The 26385-nt window shown below is 39.4% G+C and overlaps 1 protein-coding gene, 1 long non-coding RNA gene and 1 other non-coding gene across 6 annotated transcripts in view; 1 reads left to right on the forward strand and 2 right to left on the reverse strand.

Moving 5' to 3' along the window:
* LOC136174338 (uncharacterized) overlaps nt 1-2537 on the forward strand; it is a 15815-nt gene extending 13278 nt beyond the window's left edge. Inside the window, exons 2-3 of one of the 3 annotated variants that reach the window (XR_010664395.1) lie at nt 132-406; nt 1747-2537. This is a non-coding gene — a long non-coding RNA (uncharacterized lncRNA). Of the gene's footprint in view, nt 1-131; nt 730-1746 lie in introns of those variants that run through there. The other 2 variants (XR_010664393.1, XR_010664394.1) reach the window with 2 other exon arrangements.
* Nucleotides 1-22037, reverse strand: part of API5 (apoptosis inhibitor 5) — a 27212-nt gene extending 5175 nt beyond the window's left edge. For both annotated transcript variants that reach the window (XM_065944433.1, XM_065944432.1), the window contains exons 1-13: nt 21823-22037; nt 12826-12987; nt 11706-11799; nt 11185-11250; nt 10499-10650; nt 8863-9069; nt 8056-8160; nt 6723-6812; nt 5355-5536; nt 4298-4391; nt 3404-3460; nt 1389-1465; nt 736-872 (exon numbers count right to left, since the gene is read on the reverse strand). In XM_065944433.1, the coding sequence (XP_065800505.1) occupies nt 736-872; nt 1389-1465; nt 3404-3460; nt 4298-4391; nt 5355-5536; nt 6723-6812; nt 8056-8160; nt 8863-9069; nt 10499-10650; nt 11185-11250; nt 11706-11799; nt 12826-12987; nt 21823-21891 (1492 nt within the window). In that variant the 5' untranslated portion in view covers nt 21892-22037. The remainder of the gene's footprint in view (nt 1-735; nt 873-1388; nt 1466-3403; nt 3461-4297; nt 4392-5354; nt 5537-6722; nt 6813-8055; nt 8161-8862; nt 9070-10498; nt 10651-11184; nt 11251-11705; nt 11800-12825; nt 12988-21822) is intronic.
* A 3054-nt stretch (nt 22038-25091) lies between these two features.
* On the reverse strand, nt 25092-25164 carry TRNAC-GCA (transfer RNA cysteine (anticodon GCA)). The gene has a single exon. It is a non-coding gene; the product is annotated as a tRNA-Cys (tRNA).
* Nucleotides 25165-26385: the final 1221 nt, after the last annotated feature.

Here is a 26385-nt window from a genome sequence, read left to right on the forward strand (position 1 = left end):
TTTGCAGAATTAATTCTGATTGGTAATCAAGACCAATCACAAGTATGTTTGGTTCTGGTATTAAACTTTGTCTTCTTAAGCAAGATTAAGGATCTGAGTCAGTGATATTTATGTCCATTCTTCTTTAAAAGCCAATGAGACAAACTTCACTTCTGATTCAACAGCCCTGGGAGAGACTGGACTAGTGGGAAGTTGACAGGAGGATTGCACTCTGGGCAGTGGAGGAGACTGCCAGAGGACACATCTTCGCTAGACGATGCTTTAACATCAACTCTACCTTCCAGGACTTCTCCTTCGGAAGTCGTAACAGAAAATGGGAGGACAAGCAATGACGAGGTCCAAGAAGGATCATTAATACCACACCTGCCAGAGGCTATATCTTTTCCTGAGGGAGAATGGACAAAAGGTCTCGCTTTGAAGCTAAAAACAGGGAAAATCAGGAATGGATGGTTCATGTCATCTTCCTTTCTTTTTTTCTGTTGGCGTCTCTGAATACAACAGGCATATTTTTCAGGTTCTTAGTGTTACATGCTCAGCTCAGTGAACCCACAAGGGTGAGTTAGAAAGGAGCAGGATAAACTGTTTTCCCAGCAGTTCAAGTTCCCCAAGCTAACTCAAAAAAAGTAACCTCAAAGAGTTACTCTTCCAATACTCTTCAATTATTAATTAAAATCAAGTACAGCACAGTTTCTGCCTAATCTCTCATATTTCTTGTACCCAAACGGAAACGCTCACCATAATTAAAGTTGCTCAAATTGCTGCTATATTTCCCACTAGGAGGATTATAAATCTGCCTGGCATCCCTTTTTGGTCCTGCTGAAGATTTCTTGGGAGGTGAACCTGAAGTTGTATCTTCACTGGTTCTCTTTTGCCTATAATGGTAGGAAGAACAGCAATGCAAAAAAAATTCTTTTATATCAGAGGCTAGCAATATATTTATTATATTAGTTACAAAAGACATCCTAAAGATGATAGTCACATCAGAAAAAAGGAAATAACATCTTACGTCATCAAATTAACTCTGCTTCAGTTACGCAGACATTGTCAGAAGGGCATTTATAGGGCTTTAAAACAATCTGAAATATGTAGCTTCACAGATTATACTCAAGTGACTCATTTCATAGAACATATCAGAAAAGTCTTATGCCACTGCAATACAAACAATGGTTTGAAAATTCCAGAGTTGTATTCCACCAGTTTATTTTATAAATACTAGATTAGATTTTCTATTTAAGTCACACTTCTAATAGCTATATTTTAACATCTTATCAATAATCATTTAATAATGTACCATTTTGTCCAGGAAATATAATAATCTGAATTCAGACTTTTCATATTTATAAGTCAAATATTAGAACACGTTAATCCCTTTTAAATATGTTCCTTACCCAAGTTCAACCTTCTGTACAGGCTTCCAGGATAATGTTACTGTGCTCTTATAAGAAGGAGGAATATGGAAGAGATCCTGAAGAAACAAAATTAGAGATTTCTAATGTATTTGGTGCTATGGGAAGTGGTAGTAAAGACAGGAAACAGGAAGACCACATCTTTAATCTTAGAAAAGGAAAGTAACTTATCCCATTTGCTTTTGTGCTAGTGACTAAAATAATAACCTAGGGAAAAAACTGCAAGAGAAAAGTAAACAAGGACAATTATGTCTACAAATGACATATATTACCTAATTAATGTTATTTTGTGCACATCATTTAAGAAACTGCAGCTAATTTTTTTCAAATGTCATTTCAGGTTACAGGACAAAATAATCAATCAACTTCAGTCAAATCTCCAAGTGGTTTCTTTTGCACAGATGAAGTCACTAATGTGCTTTAAGGAAAATATAATGGTGTAATCTGTATTTGCTATTGCGGATTTTTAAGTGGTTCAATACTAGAACAAAACTAACAGTCTGGGTAATCATGTTTTTCTTCCCTCAAATATCTATATATTACCAATAATGAAAAAACCCACATTAAATTTAAATACTGAAATAATTCAGAAGTGAAATAATGTAACCCTCATAATACCCTCACAACTATGATGAATTTATATCTATCATTTTACCCTAATTTTTCTATTTAGGTAAAATCTGATAAAAGTAAACTGAGTTTCTTTCACAGTTAGTATTTGCTTGCTACTGCTACTGCTAAGTCCCTTCAGTTGTGTCCGACTCTGTGCGACCCCATCTTCTGGGATTCTCCAGGCTAGAACACTGGAGTGGGTTGCCATTTCCTTCTCCAATGCATAAAAGTGGAAAGTGAAAGTGAAGTCGCTCAGTCACGTCTGACTCTTCTCGACCCCATGGACTGCAGCCTACCAGGCTCCTCCGTCCATGGGATTTTCCAGGCAAGAGTACTGGAGTGGGGTGCCATTGCCTTCTCCGAGTATTTGCTTAAAGTATTCTAAACATAGTGTATCCTCAACTTTGATTTATGGTATCAGTTCAAATAAAGTAAAATCTCACATTTTAATGTACTAATTCACCATTTCAAACTATGATTTATATTTAAGATTTGAAATAAATGATGCCTATTATAAAATTTTCTTCGAGGTGTGAGTCAGTTTTCTTCCCTTTTAATGCCCTTTCCCTTTTGGCACTGATTATTCATCCTTCAGTGTCTCACTGTGTTCTCTGAAAAGCTTCCCTTTCTTTCTGATAAAAAGTTAAGTATTAAATGGGATTTTTACCAGACTACTTTTAAGACATACCACTCGCCCTGATTTTGTTATTGTCAGGCTTTGTGCTATAAGTGTGACAAATATTTCTTTCTCCCCCCTGGCTACAATACTATTAACTTGTGACAATACCGTTAACTTAATGATATCAAATGATGGGTTGTTGTGATTCCTCTTTTGTTCTTTCAGGTTATTAATTTTTGTTTAGGCTAACAGATACTTGAGGAGGGTAAACAGAACTGAAGCGTGTTTATGGCTTAATGGTAAGGTACACCTTAGCCTACAGTATAGAAAACTCAATTTATTACACAGACAAATTAACAGAAAAGAGCACGGGGCAACATGTCATGCATCACATAAGACTGTCCATTCTTCGTGTAGTGAAGCAGGGTTTTATTGGTCAGTCAAAAGGAACCAATAGCGTTAAAACTACAAGAACTTAAGACAGTGAAACTTCTGAGTCTAATGTATCAGCTCCAATGCTGTTGGTCAGAACTGTGCATGCCTCCCTTTGTTTGGTTTATCTTCTGCAGTAACGTTTAAATAAATAAAACAATGAATGGTAACAGCTACAAAAATGTTACTTGGTATTATAAAAGGCATAAAGCCTTTTAAGGCCAAATGTATGGAACGTAATGGCATTTCTCCTGCACTAGACTACTACAGACATATATCCTTTGCACTAACTTTCTAGCTAGTTGGGATGGCTGAGTGAGAAAGGAAGACTTACCTTGATTAAAACATTAATATTATTTGTTATTTTCAATGCAACGACTTTAATCTTGTTCTGTAAAAGGAAAACAACATTAAATTAAAATGCCAGTAACTCTTTTTTTATTTATTACTTTCTCATATAAAACTTGAATTCCACTTCTTTTTCAGAATCATTTCTACAGTTAGGAAATTCATTGGCTTATATCTACAGATAATGCTTATTCCTATTTCTCAATTATTAACAAATGTAGAGATGGCAAGACAGCAAATAATCTTTATCTTCCCTCAACAGGCTAGAACATTAAACTGTTAACTACAATTCACTTGAATAACAAGTAAGGGACAGGTCATTGGCACGTATCAGTTGTTTTAAAAGAAATCAGTTTATGTTACAGAAAGACTCAATGAAACTTAAAATATTTCATTAGGACTAGGATGAAGTAGGATGAAGACTGATCAAAATAGATGAGATCAGGGAAAACCAAAGATCCCAACATAAACACAAGGTATAGTTTGGTACAGAACTAGTAGTTTAATACTTCTAGTTTTAATGTAAACTATATGTTTGGGTTTCAAAAAGGTAAAATTTTAAAAAGTCACAATTGCTAATCAAATATTTAAACAAAATGTGCTGCAAATGAGACCCCAGTGAAAGATCATTATGTATCAAAGTTTGGTAACAAACATTGGAAACATTCAAGACATTTCAACAATGGTAGAAGTTTCCTATATAACTTAGCATATAGCTAAATATGCAGCCTTCTAACACTGTATCTTCAACTTTTAGACTTAAATCATCAGTTCAAATAAAGTCAAATGGTACATTTCAATATATGAATTCAGTCTGAATTTGTAATGAATGGTGGCTATTATAAAAATTTCCTAACAAGATATAACCCAGTATTCTTACCTCATCTGTCTTTAATGCCTCTCCTGTTTTACCTTGGAGAGCTAAGCGAAGTTGTCTGATATAAACCTGCAGGCCCCGTGCAAAGTACTGCAGCCTAAATGAAGAAGTATTTATTAATTAACAAATCATCACTTCAACTCTGTTTTTAAATTCATAGAAAACTACAGCCTTTACCAATAAAGAGTAAATTTTGAGGGGAACTTTCTTTTAATTATCAATGTATGATCATAAGAGATACACAAATAAGTAAAATAAAAGCAGTTTTTCTTTGTCAAAAATTGGAAGACATCCACACTCAACCTGGCAATGGAAACACTTCTAGAACTGGGTTAAGGAAGCTTGTACATTAAACTGCAAGGTTAACCTAAGTTAGAAACAACCCGGAACCATGGGTTAGAATCAGGTGGCCTGGATTCTTCTCTTCCACTAGTCAAATGAAGCTCAAGTGACAGACACAAGTCACTTAATCTCTCTGTATTTATCTGCTAACAAGGGACCGTGTCTGACACATTTGCACCTTAGGGTCCAGTTTAAAAATAAAACAAAATTGTAAATTTTGCAAAGGATGTTGAGTAATCTTTTTTTCAAATTTGTTTCCAGGTAGTATGCATGGAAAAGTGCTACCGTAACTCCAGCCTGCCGCCTTCTAGGAATTCTGCTTAACAATGTGGCATCATTGTTTTATGCCAGGCATTGTGCTTAAGGCTTTTCATTACTGTCATTTAATTCTCTCAACTCCATAAGGTAGGTGCTAGTATCTATAAATTGAACAGCTGAGGACAATTTGAGATGTCAGGTCAGAGAATCCACCCAATATCCTACAGCAAGTGAGGAGAGCCAGAGTCCATTTTTGCAAAAAGCCATCTTCTGCCAAGCATTAGTCATGCCACCACAGTTGTATCTTCGTATACATTCCTGTTTTGTGGATCCTGCGTTCTTTTGCATTGTAGTAAGAAAGGGTGGGGGGAAAGCTCTTGCAAAATGAAAACAAAATCAAGGCAGCTTCAAGATAGCTTTCACCTTTATCAAGGACTGGGGCACTTCAATTATGTATCACCTGATTTTGAAATCTTTGAGCTTTTCTGCATTCAGCTTGGCTGTTAAGAAATCTGGAAGTTTTCGGCCCAACTGGTGAAAGCTATACAATAAACATTCCACATAACTGAACTGTAGCTTGGGTTCTTCATTACCAGCATTCTCCCCGTTTTCTGCTTCTTCTGGAGGGAGAGGCATGTATTCCTAAGAGATGAAAATACAAGGGATATATGAGATCTGCTCTACACACTAATTATAAAACATATACTCAAGTAATTATAAGACACACTTTTAAGATATGAAACATTAAAAACTACCAAGATCAGAAATTTACGTAAGATATCCCTTTTACATTTTGGATCAATGATCCAACCTGTCAACATTCCATGTTAACCTACAGTATAGCTGCTGCTGCTACTACTGACAACAAAAGTAGCAACCCAGCACTAAGCAGATGAAGGAAATGAAGTTCTGAGAACTTAGGTAAAAAACAAGCTAAAGAGTCAGGATTCAATGTAGGTTTGGCAACAAAAGCTGATGCTCCTAAAACAGTATTCTTAAAAAAAAAAAAACACAGCATTTCTAAAAACAGTTTCTTAAAAAACTGAAAAAAGAGTTACCATATGATCCAGCAATTCTACTCCTGGGCAAATATCCAGAAAAAACTAATTCAGAAAGATACATGCACCCCAATGTTCATAGCACTATTTACAATGGCCAAGATATGGAAGCAACCTCATGTCCAAACAGGTAAACAGGTAGGATGTGCGTCTATGTGGACATACACACAGCAGTGCTACTCAGCCATAAAAACAGCGAGACAGTGCCATTTGCAGCAACGGGGATGACTATTATAGAGGTTATTATACTAAGCAAAGTCTGTCAGATAGAGAAAAACAAGGAAAAATGTAAGATATATGTCTCTTATGAAATTCCTAGAAGCAAGCATAGGAATAAAGCTCCTTGACGTGGGTCATGGAAAAAATGATTTTTTGGATATGAAACCTAAATTGTAAGCCGCAAAATAAAAAAAATTATGACTTAATGACTTTACTTCTAGGTTATTAGAGCTATTTGGCCCTGAACAGTAACCACGATGGTGCTCTGGAGCAAACATTTACAATATTTTGATGAATAAACAGTAGAAAAAGTTACTATATAAATCTTGTATTATATTTTGTCTAAAGCATCAACAACAGAAGAAATGCCAAAGATTAAAACAGATTTGTTTTTAAAAAGTAGACAACATGTGGCCTGAGCAGCTAAGAACACTCATTAGGATTATTACCTGTCACTTCAAAATCTGGCTCTCCATAATCTGTAAATACTATACTACTAAACTTTGGGATGCTATACTGACTATGCCATAAGGAAAGAAAAAAATTCTTACCAATAATTTATCAAATAGTTTCCTTAAATTTGTTTCTAACTTTTCCATGTCACCACAAAATGAACTCATTTCGGCCAAGAGTTTTAATACCTACAACACACAATTTACTGTTATTAGCATTTTCTTTGAATGAGCAAGGGTTGTAAAATAATATTCTGCAAAACTATTTAAGATTGCTTATTTTTCAATTAGGCTTTTACAGAATCATAATGTTTGAACTGGAAAAAAGAAATTAGAGATGCAGCTCTATTTTACTTTGAGGAAACTGAAGGTCGGAGAGATAATGTAACTTAGCAAAGTCACAATATATGTGAGAGGCAGTGCAGACCCTAAAACCCTGACCTCATGACTTTCAACACCTGTGAGAGTAAGGAAGGAAAGGAGCACACACGACACTCTCTGCTACAGGACAGTAATGCACAAGGAAGAGACGACGAGTAAGAACTCTTCACTTTTAGCATCTAGGCTGGGCCTCCTCTGCTATCAAGTTCAGTCTCTGGATACTAACTCAAAGTATCAGTAACTGCCACTGTTCTTAAGGTTCATCTCTGCTTCTGATCAGTCAAACCCAGGACACGTGAAGCAAACCACAGTTTAAGTGCACAGGGAGACTATTCTCTCTCCTAAAGACCTATGAGGGAAATGGCACATTTCCATATTTCAGTTCAACTAAACAAACATTATCAGGTGATTTTTCAGAATCAGGCTCTACATCAGATTTGGGAGATTCAGAGAGGAATAAGGTTAAATTGGGAAGAAAGAAGTAAAGTATTTTTATATGCTTGGAAAAAATGTGTATGTACATTACAGTTGAGATATAAAAGGGAGAGAGGGTAGTCAATTCTATTGGAGAAGGGATAAACAATATTTTGTGTTAATCTATTTAAACCTGGCTGATGCCTGAATCGGGAAGATCTCCTGGAGAAGGAAATGGCAACCCACTCCAGTATTCTTGCCTGGAGAATCCCATGGACAGAGGAATCTTGCGGGCTACAGTCCATGGGGTTGCAAGAGTCAGACACGACTGAGTGACTTTCACTACTACTATCAGTTACAGAGATAAGAACTGTCATGACTGACCAATGTATTTAAAAGCACTAAGGCTACAAAGGTAGAGAATGACTATAATGAAAACTACAGAACCTGCTTTCCCACTGCAGCAAACTCTCAATTAATCCATAAAGCATTCCCATGTAACTAATCCTGGGACAGGTTATTAGCTAGCCACCACCAAGCCTTAAATCTCTTAGCAATCAGATCAAGTTAGTGGTTTACATTTAGGCTGAAATATGGCAATGCCTTTTCAGTTCTAAAGCCAGAAACTTTCTCTTACCTCCAACTGTATATCAAGACCTTCCACTGGGGTAGTCAAGGAACTGAGGTTAGGGAGAACTTGCTCACAGAAATAAGTCACAAACCTTGTGGAATGAACATTTTTCTGTAAAAATCCAAAGAATACTGAATTGTCAGAAAAATAAATACTTCTTCTCTCAAATATAATAGTCTAATTTAGTCAATCAACAAATGCTCAGTATCAAAGCATCAAGTACTACAGCTAAAATACAATGGGAGAGCATATCCCAGAGCATCTCAAAAATAACCTCAACAGACAGCATATACTCCGTTGCAAAGTAATCTGGAGCATGGGACTTTTATACATCTTCGAACTCTTCTTCGATTCTAAGGTCAAATTGTATGGGAAACTTCACTGTTGAATTTTACACTATACATTTCCCCAAAAGGACAGCTCCTTTAAATTGTGTTTTTTAAACTTTGCTATGTATCTCTCAGAAGATTCAGTGCCAGAGGAGGCACAACGCCAGAGAGAAAACAGCAAACTTACCTATAACAACAATCTAGAAAATTTAAGAAAAAGAAGTTAGGTTACTAAACTGTTTTAAAAACTCAGTGAACACTACAGAGTAGGACATAAAATTCTCAAGACTTTTCAGAAGTCTCTAGTCAAGACTTTAAGGAAACTTCTTGCTGCTCTGGGCTCTTCACCTAGGCCTGCGTAAAACAAATGACGGCTCCGCTGTTAGAGCTTTCACCAGAGCTCTGAGGAGAATGGTCAAGTGTAACCACACAGTTACGAGCCGACAGAGCGACCAGAACCCGAGCCGCGCACAACAGCGCTCACAGAGAAGAGCGGCACGGCCTGCCGCGTGCACTGCAGCAGCCTGTCCACGCAGTCGGCGTCCGAGGGGTTGAAGGTCTGCTCCAGGTCGGCCTGCTCGGCCACCAGCTCCACCAGCTGCTGCCTTCCACTCACTGTCTGCAAGCTTCTTAACCCAGACAGGATCTTCATGAACAGGACAAATTCTTCACCGGTCACATCTTCTAGCACCTGGAAAGAGACCGTTCAGAATAGTCAGCAGTATCTTTATCACTTGAATGGAAAAGGAAGAGCAATACTGAAACTGCATAGCAAACTGGTTTTGCAGAAGTCATGTCTGCTGCTCATATTTCTGAACTACTTAAGAGAGAACAACTTGAAGCTTCAGTTGACTTAGCTTCAGAATAAGCCATGCACTCTCAGTGGTGCACTATATTGTTTCCAAGGGAACAACATTTGGTTCTTGGGAAATTTTACTCTTTTTTATGTCTAAAGCACAGATGTACATACAGTACGTAAACATATGATACACAGTATATCTGCGGTGTTAAAAATTTCATGGGAAAGTAGCTAAGGATACTCTAAATCTAAAATGTCTAAAAAGGCTCTTCAGGAGCTGATAGCCAAAAAAAAAAAAAAAGGTGAGAAAATCTGCCAATAAACTGTTAAATCAGATTCAATTCCTTATATTTATAAGCAGCCTTGATCACATTAATGTGGTAATTACATACAAAACAGGAAAAGTGAAAGTGAAAGTCACTTAGTCGTGTCCGACTCTTTGCCACCCCATGAACTTTACAGTCTGTGGAATTCTCCAGGCCAGAATACTGGAGTGGGAGGCCTTTCCCTTCTCCAGGGGATCTTCCCAACCCAGGGATGGAACCCAGGTCTCCCACATTGCAGGTGGATTCTTTACCAGCTGAGCCACAAAGGAAGCCCAAACAAAACAGGAGACCATGCAAATTTTCAGTCCTCCGTATCGGTGGGTCTAAACCTTTGTCTTCACTGACCAAAGGAGCAAGCAATCATGATATATCCCACCAGATACAAAAATGAAATATGTGGCTCCTCTCTTTCTCACTGAAGAAATCTTACCAATTAGCAAGTGAGTGGTGCCATTAGAGAAAATGCTGAATTTTCCTGAACACATAAACTATTCCCAAACTTTGCTGCTGTGTGAATGTAAAGCTAATTGTGACACACCTTTCAAATCTTAGCAACTGTAACTCTGCTAGTGCTGGGAGCACAGACAAAGGATTGATCTGTGATCGAACCCTTTAAATTAACACAATGATTCATCGTTACAAATGCTGCTGCTGTTGTTCAGTCACTAAGTCATGTCTCACTCTTTGCGACCCCGTGGACCGCAGCACGCCAGGCCTGTGTCCCTCACCGTCTCCCGGAGTTCGCCCCAGTTCATGCCCATTGACTCGGTGATGCTATCCAACCATCTCATCCTCTGCCACCCCTTTCTCCTTTTGTCTTCTCCATTTGCCACTATAAGTGACCGAAGTGCAAAACACAACATAAGAAAATCTTGACGTTTTACAATGTTTCTTATGGGATATATGATCTTATAAACAAGCTACATACAGCACTGATGAACACTGCTAAAATCAACCATGTTCCTGTGCATTAGAGAAGTTCACTAAAAGCTTACCTTTTTGGATTCAGTTAGTATAAGTTCCTCTACTTCCTTTGTTAAGACTTCATCTGGTAAAGTCTTAAGTTTTGTAGAAAGGAATTTAATTGCTCGTTCTCTAACAATGTCCTCTCCTTGAAGTATTTGGCTGAACAAGCCACCTAAAGTCCCTGCAAAACAAAACAGTCGTGTGCAGGAAGTCAATTCTATATAGGAATGGCATCCTTCAAGCTAATTTGAATTACAGCATTTCTTTTCAAGTGAATTAATATACATCATGAATATCACTGATACTGGTTAAACCAGTCTAAAATTTCTACAGTCCCAACCATAAGAGTGATCATACACTTTGTTCATGGATTCAGAATCAGCTTGAGCATGACATTCCTTTTCTATCATTGTTAATAGTAAATAAGCCCAGGTATTTTTGGATGAATTCTTTGAAGTGGGAAACAGAGTTTTTCCAACATATTTCTAAGGGAAAAGTTTGGTATGTTTTTACAATTATTTCTGCTGGTTTTTTGTGTCATCTTGACTCAACATCTTGAGCTAAGCTGCCTTTTTTTTTTTTTCCCTGAGAACACTTAAGAATTTTTATGAAACAGATGTCTGGGTCAATCCCAGACTTCACCCTTAACAAGAAATGCCAAACTCCTCAATTTTTTAGGCCATCAAACACAATTCAGAACAAGAAGTGGCCTTACCTTTTGCATCCATCTTAAATATACTTAAGAGGGCATTGTTCACTAAGTTAAATTCTGCAGAGTCATCTGGATAGAGAGAAAGAGGTACAGTGTATAATCTGCTTCATTTCAAACTTAAGACTCAACACAGTTTGTCACAGATTACACTGAGAGGAGACATAAACCAAGCACTTATCTCAGGTACCAAGAAAACACATCTTTCCTGTAAGGGTAGAGTCCCTGCTCTAGTGTACCTGGAAAGCTCTCATGTTAAGATGGTAAGATGGTACAGTTAAGAAACTCAGGAAACTGCGGGGTGACGAATCATGATGCATCAAAATCCCCCAAAGAATACAGTCATCATACCTTTACAAACAGAATTCAAAACAAAACTAGAAATAAGATAGTCATTAAGCTTCAAACTAACTGAATGAAAAAAAATTTAAATTTCTATCAGAGGTAAATCTTCAGAAAAAAAAAAAAAGAATCAATTATTTCAGAAAAGTTACATTTAGATAATAGGTAGTAATAAAATTCCTTACCTGTTTGCAAAAGTTGGGTTAGTATATCTGCCACTCGGGGGAGATTTTCTCCAGTGGCAAACTGAGGCAGCTCTTTAATTGCTTGCCGTCGAATCTGAACATAATTTCAAATAAAAAATTACCAAATACTATCATGAATAAAAAAACAACCACCTCAACCTTTAAAGAAGACAAAAAGCACAAGAGAAATCATTACAGGGATATGAGTCACAAAAATATAAAACATGAGATTTTTTAGCAGTTTTAGAAATAATTTACTCCAATTTAATACTCAAGCTTCACAAAGTACTAGAACAAAATGTGATGGAAAGGGACACTATATACTGACCACACACAACTGCTGGGCTTTTACTACCTACTGTGGGCATGCCATACAGTATCTCTCAAGAATGGCTGCAGTGGCCAATGTCATAGCTAGTAACGACTGACTTTAGGGTTCGCAGTGTTCAACTTTGTGGATATATTCTGTGTACTTAATTCCAAATACAGGATCTTGGCTTACCTAGCTTAATATAAAAATTCAAATTATGCATGAAATGTTGATGATTCACTAATTTCATTTGAAAAGCCAGGGGCTAATAGTTGAAAATTCTTAGGAACTTGTATCATCAGCAGCCAGAAATGCTAATGGTTAATTCTGTTCCAAGGAAAAACTACTCCTTTTTATTCCAGTAATCACATATAATTATCTCACAGTTCAATTATTTTTCTGCTATGAAAAATATTTAGGGGTTTGAAACTCCATTTTATGCTGCAATTCTATTATTAGTTTAAATATCCAAGGAAGCATAAATTGACAAGCTAAAGCTAGTCTGATTTCATATGCACTCTGCCTGACAACCTATGAAAAGGACGTGAGCCACAACTGTTTTCAACAGTGGATAATAAATAAGAAAAACAAAGTATTTTGTATGCATTTTTCACAACTGAAAGGTGGTTACATTTTCTCACGTGTAGATTGAAGCCCTGGGATGTTGTCCCATCAGACCAGACCTGACGTCAGTATTTGATCGTGCACTAATGACTGGTACTTCAGTTACATTAGCCACACACAGAAAATGTCTGCAAATGGCAGAAGCAACATCTGAAAACTTGTTCAAAGTATCAACCATAAACGTACCGATACGTCTTCATCTTCACAGAGGTCTAACTGTGCATTGATAGCAGAATCAGCCAATTCTGGAAAATGCTTAAAGAATTTCGGAATAAACTGAGCTGCTAATCTTTTTTCCTTGGTACCACCTTTGACACCATCCAGTATCACTTGATAAGCATCTTTATGCTGAAACAAAAGAATAAAACAGAAAAGAAATACAATTTTCAAGAATGGGAAGCTAAACAAACTTCTTTGAGTTTGCTTTAAGTTAGTAAAATTTCACACAGGCTAAGAAATAGGGCTTATTTTTGGAGTTTTACTGCTTAAATTTAACACCTATCTTCTTATTTTCTGCTCTCTGCCCTTCACATTATTCTTTGTGACTTGGAAAGAGAGAAGAATGATTCTAATTTTATGTGGAAAAAACAGGTTTGTTATATACTAACACTTATTCATTTAGTGATTAATTGTTTCTAGTCTTGTAACTGTATCATGCTTTAAAATTTTGTAATAAACAGAATAAACACAACTGTACTCATCTCACAGGCTAGCAAAGTAATGCTCAAAATTCTCCAAGCTAGGCTTCAACAGTACATGAACCGAGAAATTCCAAATGTTCAAGCTGGATTTAAAAAAGGCAGAAGAACCAGAGATCAAATTGCCGACATCTGTTCGATCATAGAAAATGCAAGAGAATTCCAGAAAAACATCTACCTCTGCTTCATTGACTACACTAAAGCCTTTGACTGTGTGTATTGCAACAAACTGTGGAAAATTCCTTAAGAGATGGGAATACCAGACTACCTTACCTGCCTCCTGAGAAATCTGTATGCAGGTCAGGAAGCAACAGTTAAAACTGGACATGGAACAACAGACTGGCTACAAACTGGGAAAGAAGTACGTCAAGGCTGTATACTGTCACCCTGTTTATTTAACTTATATGCAGAGTACATCATGCGAAATGCCGGTCTGGATGAAGCACAAGCTGGAATCAAGATTGCCGGGAGAAAGATCAATAACCTCAGATATGCAGATGACACCACCCTTATGGCAGAAAGCAAAGAGGAACTAAAGAGCCCCTTGATGAAAGTGGAAGAGGAGAGTGAAAAAGCTGGCTTAACCATCAACATTCAAAAAACTAAGATCATGGCATCTGGTCCCATCACTTCAGGGCAAACAGATGGGGAAACAATGCAAACAGTGAGAGACTTTATTTTTGGGGGCTCCAAAATCACTGCAGATGGTGACTGCAGCCATGAAATTAAAAGACACTTGCTCCCTGGAAGAAAAGCTATGACCACCCTAGACGGCATATTTAAAAAAGAGAGACATTTACTTTGCCGACAAAGGTCCGTCTAGTCAAAGCTATGGTTTTTCCAGTAGTCATGTATGGATGTTAGAGTTGGACCATAAAGAAAGCTAAGTGCAGAAGAACTGATGCTTCTGAACTGTGGTGTTGGAGAAGACTCTTGAGAGTCCCTTGGTCTGCAAGGAGATCTAACCAGTCCACCCTAAAGAAAATCAGTCCTGAATATTCATTGGGAAGGGCTGATACTGAAGTTGAAGCTCCAGTACTCTGGTCACCTGATATGAAAAACTGACTCACTGGAAAAGACCCAGGTGCTGGGAAAGACTGAAGGCGGGAAAAGGGGACGACAGAGGATGAGATGATTGGATGGCATCACCGACTGGATGGACATGAGTTTGAGTAAGCTCTGGGAGTTCGTGATGGCCAGGGAAGCCTGGCATGCTGCAGTCCATGGGTTGCAAAGAGTCGGACATGACTGAGCAACTGAACAGACTGAAGAAATACAATTCTCAAATAATTTTGTTAGATATACTGATCTATTTTCAATGATCACAGGGCAGAAGGTAGAATATTTTCCTGAAATTAAGCAATAAGAGGAAGGTTAGGAAGCTTTATTTTGCCTCATGTTTTAGGATATAAAAATGGTAATTTGTTTTACATGCCCAATGTCACATATTTAACTTTTCATTAAAATAACACAAAGCTTTTTTGTTTCCTTTAAAAAAAAAATTTCAGGAGTGCTTGCCCTCAGATATTCATAATGTGAAGAGTCAGCAAATTTCCAGTCCCCACTACACACCTGCCTCTAAACCAGCCCTTTTATTGATGGATCAAACTGGGAAACAAAGCAATACATGTCAGGACTACAGAAAATTTGTAATTACGGGAAAACCTTAAACACACTACTAAACCAGGTATGTACCAGCATCGTATTTACTCTGTAAAAGGCAATCCTCTAAATGCTTTAGATAAGTAAGTGGGTGACTAAAGAACATCCAGTAGATTACAGATTTAAAGAAAAAAAAAAAAGGCAGGATGCAAAGTTATTTAGGTTCATTGGAGTCTCAATTAAGGACACTATTTTTTTTAAAATAATCAGAAATAAAGTGTTTTATGTATCAAAAGGCTATGGTCACAGTTAGATCTTCGAACGGTACAGATTTTAATATCTGAATATTTACTAGATTAATGACAACTCCTATCTTAAACATTAATACCAAACCCTAAATAACAGACATTTCTGTGAATAAGGATAGCTTCCTCATGAAATGCAGACACAAAATCAGTCTTCAGGAATTACTACTTCAAAAGTATATTACCCACTTTTTAGTGCAAAGGTTCAAAAACATGGCTGACTTCTGTACCACTTTACACTCCTCTAGCTTGCTCCACAGCTTCTGAAAAGTGAAAATGTTAGTCACTCAGTGTGAAAGTGAAAGTGTTAGGTGCTCAGTCATGTCCAACTCTTTGACACCGCATAGACTGCCAGGCTCCTCTGTCTATGGGATTTCCGAAGCAAGAATACTGGAGTGGGTTGCTATTCCCTTCTCCAGGGGATCTTCCTGACCCAGGGATCCAACCCAGTTCTCCTGCATTACAGTCGGATTCTTTACTGTTTGAAAGTAAAGGCTTCCCACTAGGGAAGCCCTCAGTAGATATCATAAAATCAAAGTCTGGAGTCATCTGACATCCTTACTTTTTGCAGAGTTATCAGTCCAATTTCCTTTAAGTTGAATTTCAAGCTTTACTTAGAAAGACCTTTGAGTTGTCTAAGTCACTGTCTAAAAGTAAATGAAGAATTTCTGCTTGAAACAACCCATCTTCCTACCAAGGAAAAAAAAATCTGGAATAGAACAAAAAGGGATCACCAGCAACATTTGCTGAAAGCCTACAAGGTGTTGTGGAATGCCTTGTGTATTGTGTGGAATGCCTCACAATAATCCTGTGAGTTAGGTGTTACTACTATCCCTATTTTTCAGATGAGAAAACCACCAAGGCTCAGAAAAGTGAAATAATTTGCCCAGAGCCACACAGTTAGTTAAGTAGCAGATCCAGGACCCAAACATAGCTCTGATGGGTTTTTAAGTCACGACCTGTGTCTAATACCAAGCTTCTTTAGTTGGAATCTTTCAAATTAGTATCCTGAGATCTTAATTAACAAAAAAGGAGAGAAAGAAAAGCTTGCCAGATCCAGGGTTGTCAAAGGTAATTTGAGTCCTAAATACAGGCTTCACACATATATTATTCTAAACAGCAAGACCTTTGGAAAATTAAGACATTTTAACATCGTTAAACTACCGTTAATAGTCATCAGTTTTATCAAATAATTTCACAGACATTATTAATAGACTTTAACTAATTATCATTTATGAAATGCAAAATAAAATTATATTCTTCTTTGCCAGCTTTTAAAATTACTTATTTTTCAACTGCAGTATACGGACAAGACTTTTGAACAGAAATCTCCCTCAAGTAGTTACTACTTCTGGTTTTCAAAGAAGAAACAAGATATAAGTAATATTTTCAGTGATCACAGTGATTCAGTAACAGGTAGGTGTGTAAACACAACAAAATGTTTCAAATACTACACAGCACTGTACATTTTCCAACAGTTGTATATTTTAGCTAGATAAATGATTTATGATCCTAATTAGAGGCTTTAATTGTAAACATTTTTAATACATTTCTAAAACTATAGTTATCTGTGATTTTAATATCTAATAAAAAGAGCAAACTCAAAAGAATCACTAAGATATTTTCAAGTAAAAAAGTTAGTTTCATTCACATTCGGTAGACACATTCTAAAAGAAAAACCTTGTAATTATGACTGTGAAATCACAACTAATAAAAGTAAAGCCATTATTTTAGAGAAGAAAGGAGGCAGTTTCAACAAATTTCTCAAGTATGACATAAAAAGAAGATGGACAAACTAAGCTATCTTCCTTCCTTCCTTAGACTCCATTAAACTTAGTTTGTGTGTTAAACTGTTAACACTTCTACATATTTTTAAGGGATTATGAACTTGGTTGGTCTTTGATTTTAGCTTAAGCAGACCAGAAAAAAAGTACCAAAAGAATGCTATTTCATGAAACATAAGTCAGTCAAGTTTATACTCTTCTACCCTTAAGAGCGAATGCACTCCTGGGCAAAAGAACACGAGAGGAATCAGAGTTTAGGTATTATATTGAGCAGATCTTACCTCAGTCTAACTGCCAAAATCCTTTAATAGGTTTCTGGTTTATCTTTAACTTAAGTTTTTCTTGACTACATAACATAAAATTAAATATTTACATTTTAAAATTAAGTACATTCATAAAAAGTTGAGACAAAATTTAAGGATGGGCCACAGTGTGTTCTTTTCTGGCCTGCTGGGAACAGGACAAGGGCTGAGAGAGGTCTAGGAGCACGGCAGAGGAGGAGGCCGGCCTAAGGAGCAGCAGGGGCAGAGTGGGAGGAAGGGGGGCTGAGTAAGCAGGTGGGTAACACGAGTCACAAGAGGAAAGATGACAGAAGGATTGGAAGTTTTGAGGTATTAAATAATGCTTCACTTAGAATTTATGACCTGCAGTTTGCTCCTTAGAACATACACGTTCATGGTTTAAGTATGTCTGAGTATGTGTGTATAAAGGTCCCTTCTTCATTCAAAAGAGACTCCTTGAAAACAAGGGTGATGTGGTATATGTGTATCTGTTCCTTCCTTGAATATATTCCTTCAAATGTTCTCCCGAAGGGCATGGGACAAGGTAAGGAGAGAAACAAAAAAATAAAATAATTTAACCCTGGGCAGTCCCCTTAGTGGCAGCTCCGTGAGCAACTGTGGAACTCATCTCTTTAAAAAAGGGTGAAAATCAAAATAAAGTTAGAAGTTCTAGACTAAGAAAGTCAATCATGGTTTCAAAACTGTCCAGAGAAGTGTGTGCTAGTCACTCAGTCGTGTCCGACTTTTTGCGACCGCATACTCTGTCCGTGGAATTTTCCAGGCGAACACTGGAGTGGGTTGCCATTCCCTTCTCCAGAGGATCTTCCAGACCCAAGGACTGAACCCAGGTCTCCTGCATTGCAGACGGATTCTCTACCGTCTGAGCCACCAGGGAAGTCCAGAGAGGTGCCTGCCAGGAAATTCAAAATCTCTACTGTAAATCGTGTAAGGTAACATGAAAATCTGGCTTAGGTACATTAAGAATGTAAATATTTTTTCCTCTCCTTAAAAAAAATGAAAGGTGTCCCTTCTGTTAAGTTGGCTGTTCCTTTCAATTAAAATTTATAAGCAGTATCTTGAAGTCCAACACACTTTTCTTTAGTGAGCAGTTTTATGAATTTTCTCTAAAAGGGAAGAATTATTACACAATAGAGCAGAATGAGCTGGCGTTACGGTTTGGCCCAGCTTCAGTTCCACCAGAATTCACTGTCTGGGGCCCAGCAAATCGTGACGCTTTATTACACAGACATCTTTTTATCTTATTTAGTTGTTTGACACTTGGCATTACAGTGTCATGAAGGTACTGATGTCCCATCACTTAACTGAAATGTTCCTGTCCAGCAGAGTGTCTGGGGGGCTTCCCAGGTGGCTCAGCAGTAAAGAATCACCTGCCAAGCAGGAGACGTGGGTTCCACCCCTGGGTCAGGAGGCTCCTCTGCAGAAGGAAATGGCAACTGATTCCAGGATTCTTGCCCGAGAAATCCTACAGACAGAGGAGCCTGGTGGGCTATAGTCCACAGGGTCACAAAGAGTCAGATGTGACTTAGTGACTAAATCAACAATGGTGTCTGGTACATGACAGGCAGTCAAAAACTATACTGAATAAATGAAATCATGGGTCCTCATTCAAATCTGCGTGAAAGGTGGCCCTCCTATTTTTCACAAACTTCTGTCTCCTGGGCACTCTTCCTAAATTAAAAGCAGATTTCTTCTGAGAAACATTACTGACCTCTTGAGGAAGAACTCTCAACCTAAGCTGGGAGATTTATAACTAAAGATGACATAAAAGGAAAATCTGAACAACTCTCAAATTCATAGAATAGGAAAACTCCAGTTTGGCTTCTGTTTTCTCTAACATACTCTAAGCAGGTGACTGTCCAGCAAAAAATGAGGCTGGGGGTATGGGACAGCACTGTGTACAGTTTCAGAGGTTCCCCAGAAGATTCCTGAATCGCCTCTTTGGGAAAGCAATGTATACAACTGACTTGAGAATCACTGTTTTGTCCCCCAACCTCTCTGCAATGAAGTCAATTTTGGGCAGAACAATTTGTTACACTCTTCCCTAACTCAGTCATAATGAATGAGAGAGCATCTTCACTTACTAGTTCTCTTCAGGAACAAGGACAACAAAAGCTCAAACTGAGTGACCATGTTAAGTTTTCCCCACTCTGCCTCAATGGGCAGAAAATGTTTCTTTCATAGCTGACTTAACACACACACCGTATAGACGTCCACAGCAGACTACCAGTAAATATTTCTCATTGATGACATCAAAATTCTCTACTGAAGTGGAAATGTGTAGCAAAGAAAAATCATCTGATACTTCAAACTGGTATATTCACAATTCTAGATTAAGCTAAATATGGTCCCAAAATAAAAAAGTGTTTTGTTCAGGTTGAACTGTTTCATACATCTCTTCATTCTTTCTCTTAAAGAGATGGAAACACCAGACCACCTTACCTGCCTCCTGAGAGACAGGTCAGGAAGCAACAGTTAGAACTGGACATGGAACAATGGACTGGTTCCAAATTGGGAAAGGAGTATGTCAAGGTTGTATATTGTCACCCTGATTATTTAACCTATATGCAGAGTATATCATGTGAAATGCTGGGTTGGATGAAGCACAAGCTGAAATCAAGATTGCCAGGAGAAATATCAGAAACCTCAAATATGCAGAGGACACCACCCTTATGGCAGAAAGCGAAGAGGAACTAAAGAACCCCTTGATGAAAGTGAAAGAGGAGAGCGAAAAAGCTGGTTTAAAACTCAACATTCAAAAAACTAATATCATGGCATCTGGTCCCATCACTTCATGGCAATTGGATGGGGAAACAATGACAGACTTTATTTTCTTGGGCTCCAAAATCACTGCAGCCATGAAATTAAAAGACACTTGCTCCCTGGAAGAAAAGCTATGACCAACCTAGATAGCATATTTTAAAAGCAGAGACATCACTTTGCCAACAAAGGTCCATCTAGTCAAATCTATGGTATTTCTAGTAGTCATTTATGGATGTGAGAGCTGGACCATAAAGAAAGCTAAGTGCAGAAGAACTGATGCTTTTGAACTGTGGTATTGGAGAAGACCCTTGAGAGTCCCTTGGACTGCAAGGAGATCCAAGCAGTCAATCCTAAAGGAAATCAGTCCTGAATATTCACTGGAAGGACTGATGCTGAAGTTGAAGCTCCAGTACTCTGGCCACCTGATGTGAAGAACTGACTCACTGGAAAAGACCCTGATGCTGGGAAAGACTGAAGGCAGGAGAAGGGGATGACAGAGGATGAGATGGTTGGATGGCATCACCGACTGGATGGACACGAGTTTGAGTAAGCTCGGAGAGTTGATGATGGACAGGGAAGCATGGCCTGCTGCAGTCCATGGGGCAGCAAAGAGTCGGACAAGACTGAGCGACTGAACTGAACTGAACTGAATTACACATGTTCAGGAAAAAAAGATGGGAGAGGAACAGCCACAGCTTTGCTAATGTTATCAGTCTCTAGGATCTCCCACTTCCTACTCCTTGGGAGGGGTAAGTAGGAGAATCAAATGACGTTTTAAGCACTGAAAAGATACAGCATTTCTAACAATAATGGAGATTATGTCGAGGAGAGACTGGTTCTTTTACCAAGAAAACACACCACCACTTTATCAATTCCTCAAGTTCAATGGACTCTAGCACTTGAAGGCTCACAAAGCAGCAGCGGCTCGGAGCGCAGATTCAGCACTGCTTAAGTTGTCTCTGGGCAAACACTTTAGGGAACTCTTGCCAGACAACTCTATTTATAAAGCTGCACCCCTCCGTCCCCCCTGCGCACGGCCCTATTATATTTTCTTCACACTTTCCACGGGGTGTGTGTGTGTGTGGTGGGTGGGGCGGGAGCGAAGCATCTAACTTTCTTATTTATCACTGGTCTCCCTCACTTAAGATGCGTTCTGGGAGAGATCGGGTCTGTCTTTCTCGTACCTCCAGGGTCCGGCGCAGAACCTGGTTCCTGGCAGGCGCTCATCTAATGGACTAAATAACGAAATCATAAGCCCTCATTAAAGTCTAGACGTAACGGCCCCTTCGGTATTTCACAAACTTCTGTCTCGCAAGTGCTCTTCCTAAATTAACTGCAGATTTTTGCCTAGAGAAAGGCATTTCTGACCTCTCAATTTAATCTTCCAAGGGATTGAGCGCCACCGACAAGGAGGAGAAAGACTTCAAAGGACCCTGGAGGACAAGGATCAGGGAAGAGACTGAACTGGGGTGGGGGGTGGGGGAGTGCTGAAAAAGCCGAATTAGGAAACGGGGAGAAAAGCCTGACCGCGGGAGGCAGACAAGCCTGGGGCGCGGGGACCGCACTCTGGCTGGTGAAGCCCAAGTCTCCCTCCCGGGAGGGGCCCACCCCGACGAAAACAGCCCGGGCGGCCCGGAGCTCGCGGGCGGGCGAAGCAGCAGCCGCCGCCGGGCCCGGGGAGCGCTTTCGAGGCCGCGGAACGCCGGGCCCGCAGGCCGCTGGGCTAACTCACTTGGCCCACTTGCTCCGTGGCATCGGCTAAGATGCCGTAGTTGCGGTAAAGCTCCTCCACGGTCGGCATGGTGAACGACAAGCCCGGGGCCCGCTCCTGCTGTCCTCGTCGTGGTCGTCGTCGTCGCCGGCGCCCCCGCCGCCCCTGAAGTTCTCCAAGCCTGCGACCCGCACTACTCCGCCTCCAGCTGCCGCCAGGGCCGCCGCCAGTCACCGCGCACAGGGCGGCTCCTCCCCCAACGTCTACGTAAGGCCGTGCGCGTCGGGAGCGGCCTTAGTTACCGGCCAGCGAGCCGCCTGGGGTTTGATCGCCCTCTACCTCTGGGAGGTGCGAAAAGCCCAAGGACGATTAAAGTAGCTCGTCCTTTTTTTTTTCTTTTATTTTTGGAAGGCTTGTGCCTGGAAAAAGACCCTGATGATGGGAAAGATTGAAGGTGGGAGGAGAAGGGGACGACAGAGGATGAGATGGTTGGATGGCACCACTGACTCGAAGGACATGAGTTTGAGTAAACTCCGGGAGTTGATGATGGGCAAGGAAGCCTGGCATGCTAAATGAAATCCGTGGGGTCGCAAAGACTGAGCGACTGAACTGAACTGAGCTGAACTGTGCCTGGCTAGGAGCTCTTGGTTGTGGCTTGGAGGGAAATACAAAAGATGACTGCGTATGCCCAGAAGTGGTATTGCTGGGTCATATGGCAGTTCTATTTCCAGTTTTTTAAGAAATCTCCACACTGTTTTCCATAGTGGCTGTACTAGTTTGCATTCCCACCAACAGTGTAAGAGGGTTCCCTTTTCTCCACACCCTCTCCAGCATTTATTGCTTGTAGACTTTTGGCATACACACTGAGGAATCCAGATCTGAAAGAGACACGTGCACCCCAATGTTCATCGCAGCACTGTTTATAATAGCCAGGACATGGAAGCAACCCAGATGCCCATCAGCAGATGAATGGATAAGGAAGCTGTGGTACATATACACCATGGAATATTACTCAGCCGTTAAAAAGAATTCATTTGAATCAGTTCTAATGAGATGCATGAAACTGGAGCCCATTATACAGAGTGAAGTAAGTCAGAAAGATAAAGAACATTACAGTATACTAACACATATATACGGAATTTAGATAGATGGTGGCGATAACCCTATATGCAAAACAGAAAAAGAGACACAGAAATACAGAACAGACTTTTGAACTCTGGGGGAGAACGTGAGGGTGGGATGTTTTGAAAGAACAGCATGTATATTATCTATGGTGAAACGGACCACCAGCCCAGGTGGGATACATGAGTCAAGTGCTCGGGCCTGGTGCACTGGGAGGACCCTGAGGAGTCGGGTGGGGAGGGAGGTGGGAGGGGGGATCGGGATGGGGAATACATGTAACTATATGGCTGATTCATGTCAATGTATGACAAAACCCACTGAAATGTTGTAAAGTGATTGGCCTCCAACTAATAAAATAATATTAAAAAAAAAAAAAAAAAAAAAGATGACTGCGTTTCTGCCCTTAAAGGATCTCAAGTTGGCCAGAAAAGTGATTTTACAGGGAGAAAAATAAAATGATGAATGAGAGTGCAAGCTCTTCTATGGAAAGTCATGAACTATTTACAACGGATTCAAGGAAGATAACGCAAATCTGTGTCAATGGATTCAGTGTTGTTTTTTTTCTTTTTTAATTTGGGTTTGTTTGTTTGTTTGAGCAAAAATCACTCAGGTGTCCTTTAAAAAAAAAGACTCTAGGTTCAAACAAAACAAAACAGAAAACCCCAGAAAACAAAACAAAAAATTGTCCATCAAACTAAACAAGTCTAGAGTGAAATTTGGCTTGCTGGGGAGATTTATCTATCTTTGCTTGCTGCCAGAGTAGAGTTAGGACCACCTAGTTGTGTTTGATATCCAAGAGGGTAATAAATAACTGAAACCATATATACTTACTGATAAGAATCTGTAAAATACAAGTTTAAACTAAAAAAAAAATGGAAGTTGCAAAACAGCTATAAAATGATCACATTTTTATTACAAGAAGCACACAAGACAAACTTACATGTATTCATATTGAACTGTCAAGATCGAAACATCAAGTTATGTAATAAATGATAAATTTCAAACCCAGAGTCACTTGTGCGGCATATACACAGGCAATGGTTACAAAATAGCTCCTTGGACCTCATAGCGCTCATTTAGATTAAGGATATTTTAAAAGATTAGGAAGTAAGAGGGGAGGAGTTGGTAAGGGTTTTTTGAAAGAGAAATCTTGGACTTCCCAGAGGGGCTCAGTGGTAAAGAAGCCAGCTGCCAGTGCAGGAGGCTCAATAGACTCAGGTATGATCCCTGGGTCGGGAAGATCCCCTGGAGGAGGAAACGGCAACCCACTCCAGTATTCTCGCCTGGGAAATTCCATAGACCGATGAGCCTGGCGGGCTACAGTCGATGGGGCTGCAAACAGTTGGACATGACTTAGCCACTGAACAACCAAATGAAGTAGGGAATAAAGAGCAGAAAGGCAGGACGGGAAGTAGGTTTCACCTGGAACAGAGATCAGGTTGAAAATCGAGTTTAGTGTTTGTGTTCACATGTGGGAATGGACATTTTATTTTCTGAATTGAGGACTATCTTTTAACTAAGAGCAAGTAAAAAAGTTATGGCTCTGCCAGAATTTTTCTCTAGTGTCCGAACAAGATTCCTCTACCTTAATAAATTTTAAAGAGATAGCAAAAGGCAATAACAAACGTGTATGTTGATCAACTACATTAGGTATTCAATATAGTGTTAAGTGTATGTGTAAAAATAGGGAAGTGATCTGGGGCAGGAAGTGAGGCTGTGTTTTCAAAGGGACTGTTGCTTTGGCTTAATATTTTAATTCACTACAGTAAGAATAAATTGTTATATACATATAATATAATGTGCATGCATGCTAAGTCACTCAGTCCTGTCTAACTCTTTGACCCTGTGGACTGTTGCCTGCCAGGCTCCTCTGTCCTTGGGATTCTCCAGGCAAGAATACCAGAGTGGCTTGCATGCTCTCCTCCAGAGGATCTTATGGACCCAGGGATCGAACCCTCATCTTTTACGTCTCCTGCATTGGTAGGCAGGTTTTTTTTTGTTTTTTTTTTTTTTTTTACCACTAGCGCCCGTTGGGAAGTGAAGTGAAGTCGCTCAGTCATTTCCAGCTCTTTGCGACCCCATGGACTGTAGCCTACCAGGCTCCTCCATCCATGGGATTTTCCAGGCAAAAGTCCTGGAGTGGGTTGCCATTTCCTTCTCCAGGGGATCTTCCTGACCCAGGGATCGAACCTGGGTCTCCTGCATTGCGGGCAGGTGCTTTACCATCTGAGCCACCAGGAAGTCCCCTTGGGAAGCTCACGTATAATATATAATACATAAGCTCTCTATAATTTTATATACCTGATTTTTTAAGCATGAACTTCAAAAAAGATGAAAGGCTCAACCAGTGTTTTTCTGTTTTAAAATATATGTACTTATACAATTTCCTTCAAACCCAATCCTTAACTAACTTGCTAGGCAGTTCCCCTCAACACTCACCCTTCTTTCTCCATTGCTGCCCTTTAGTTAACCACAGTAATCAGTCTTGTGGACTCTTCTTGGTTTCCTTACTCTTCTCTGACCCTTACTCCTGCTCCAGTTCAAATTATATTTTTTCCCTGTATTTCCAACTCGTCATCTAGGCTCAGGGACTAAATTTGGCCCTAATGATGATAATTTTGATGACAGTCATTGTGATGGTAATAATAAGAGGAGTCCTTCTAATAATAACCAACATATATCCAGAGCAATGACAAAGTTCTAAGCATTTTACACAAATTGATTCCTAAAAGCTCTGCAAGCTAGGAAATGGTATTTTCATCTTTACTGACAAATGAGCAGACAGAGATGGGATGTGAACTTACTTGCCTAATATCCCTTAGCAGGTAAGAGCTGGGTTGGGCTTTGAGTCTAGGCAGATGAATTCCAAAGCCAATGCTCTTTACTCTGAAAGTGTAAACACCCCCAAACACCTCCAAATACACCCCCTCCTCACTGCTACATCCAACCAATCATGAGTCTCAACTCTACACCCTAAACCTATCACACATTTATCTTTCTGGTCATCCCCTGTGCAGTGGTTCAGGCCCTACGTCCTCACGTTTGAGCAATGCCCGCAGCTTCCTAAATGGTTTCTTTGTCTCTGATCTCAGTGGACTCTGCTTCTTAGTGACTGTGTGTTAGTCAGTCGTGTCTGACTCTTTTCGACCCCAAGGACTGTAGCCTGTCATGCCTCATAGAATTCTCCAGACCAGAATACTGGAGTGGATTGACATTCCCTTCTCCAAGGGATCTTCCTGACCCAAGGATCGGACCTGGGTCTCCTACATTGCAGGCAGATTCTTTACCGTCTGAGCCACCAGGAAAGCCCAGATCTTTTCCTCATTTTGATTTTTTTTCTTTAATCAAGTTAGCATAGGAATATACTATCATATTAATATAGTCAAATACTATAAAATTATTTTGCTTAAAAGCTAAAAGTTCTTCTTCACATCTGTCTTCCCCAGAGGTAACTATGGCTAT

The sequence above is a fragment of the Muntiacus reevesi genome, chromosome 9 (genome assembly GCF_963930625.1).
Source record: "Muntiacus reevesi chromosome 9, mMunRee1.1, whole genome shotgun sequence".
Classification (NCBI taxonomy): domain Eukaryota; kingdom Metazoa; phylum Chordata; class Mammalia; order Artiodactyla; family Cervidae; genus Muntiacus; species Muntiacus reevesi.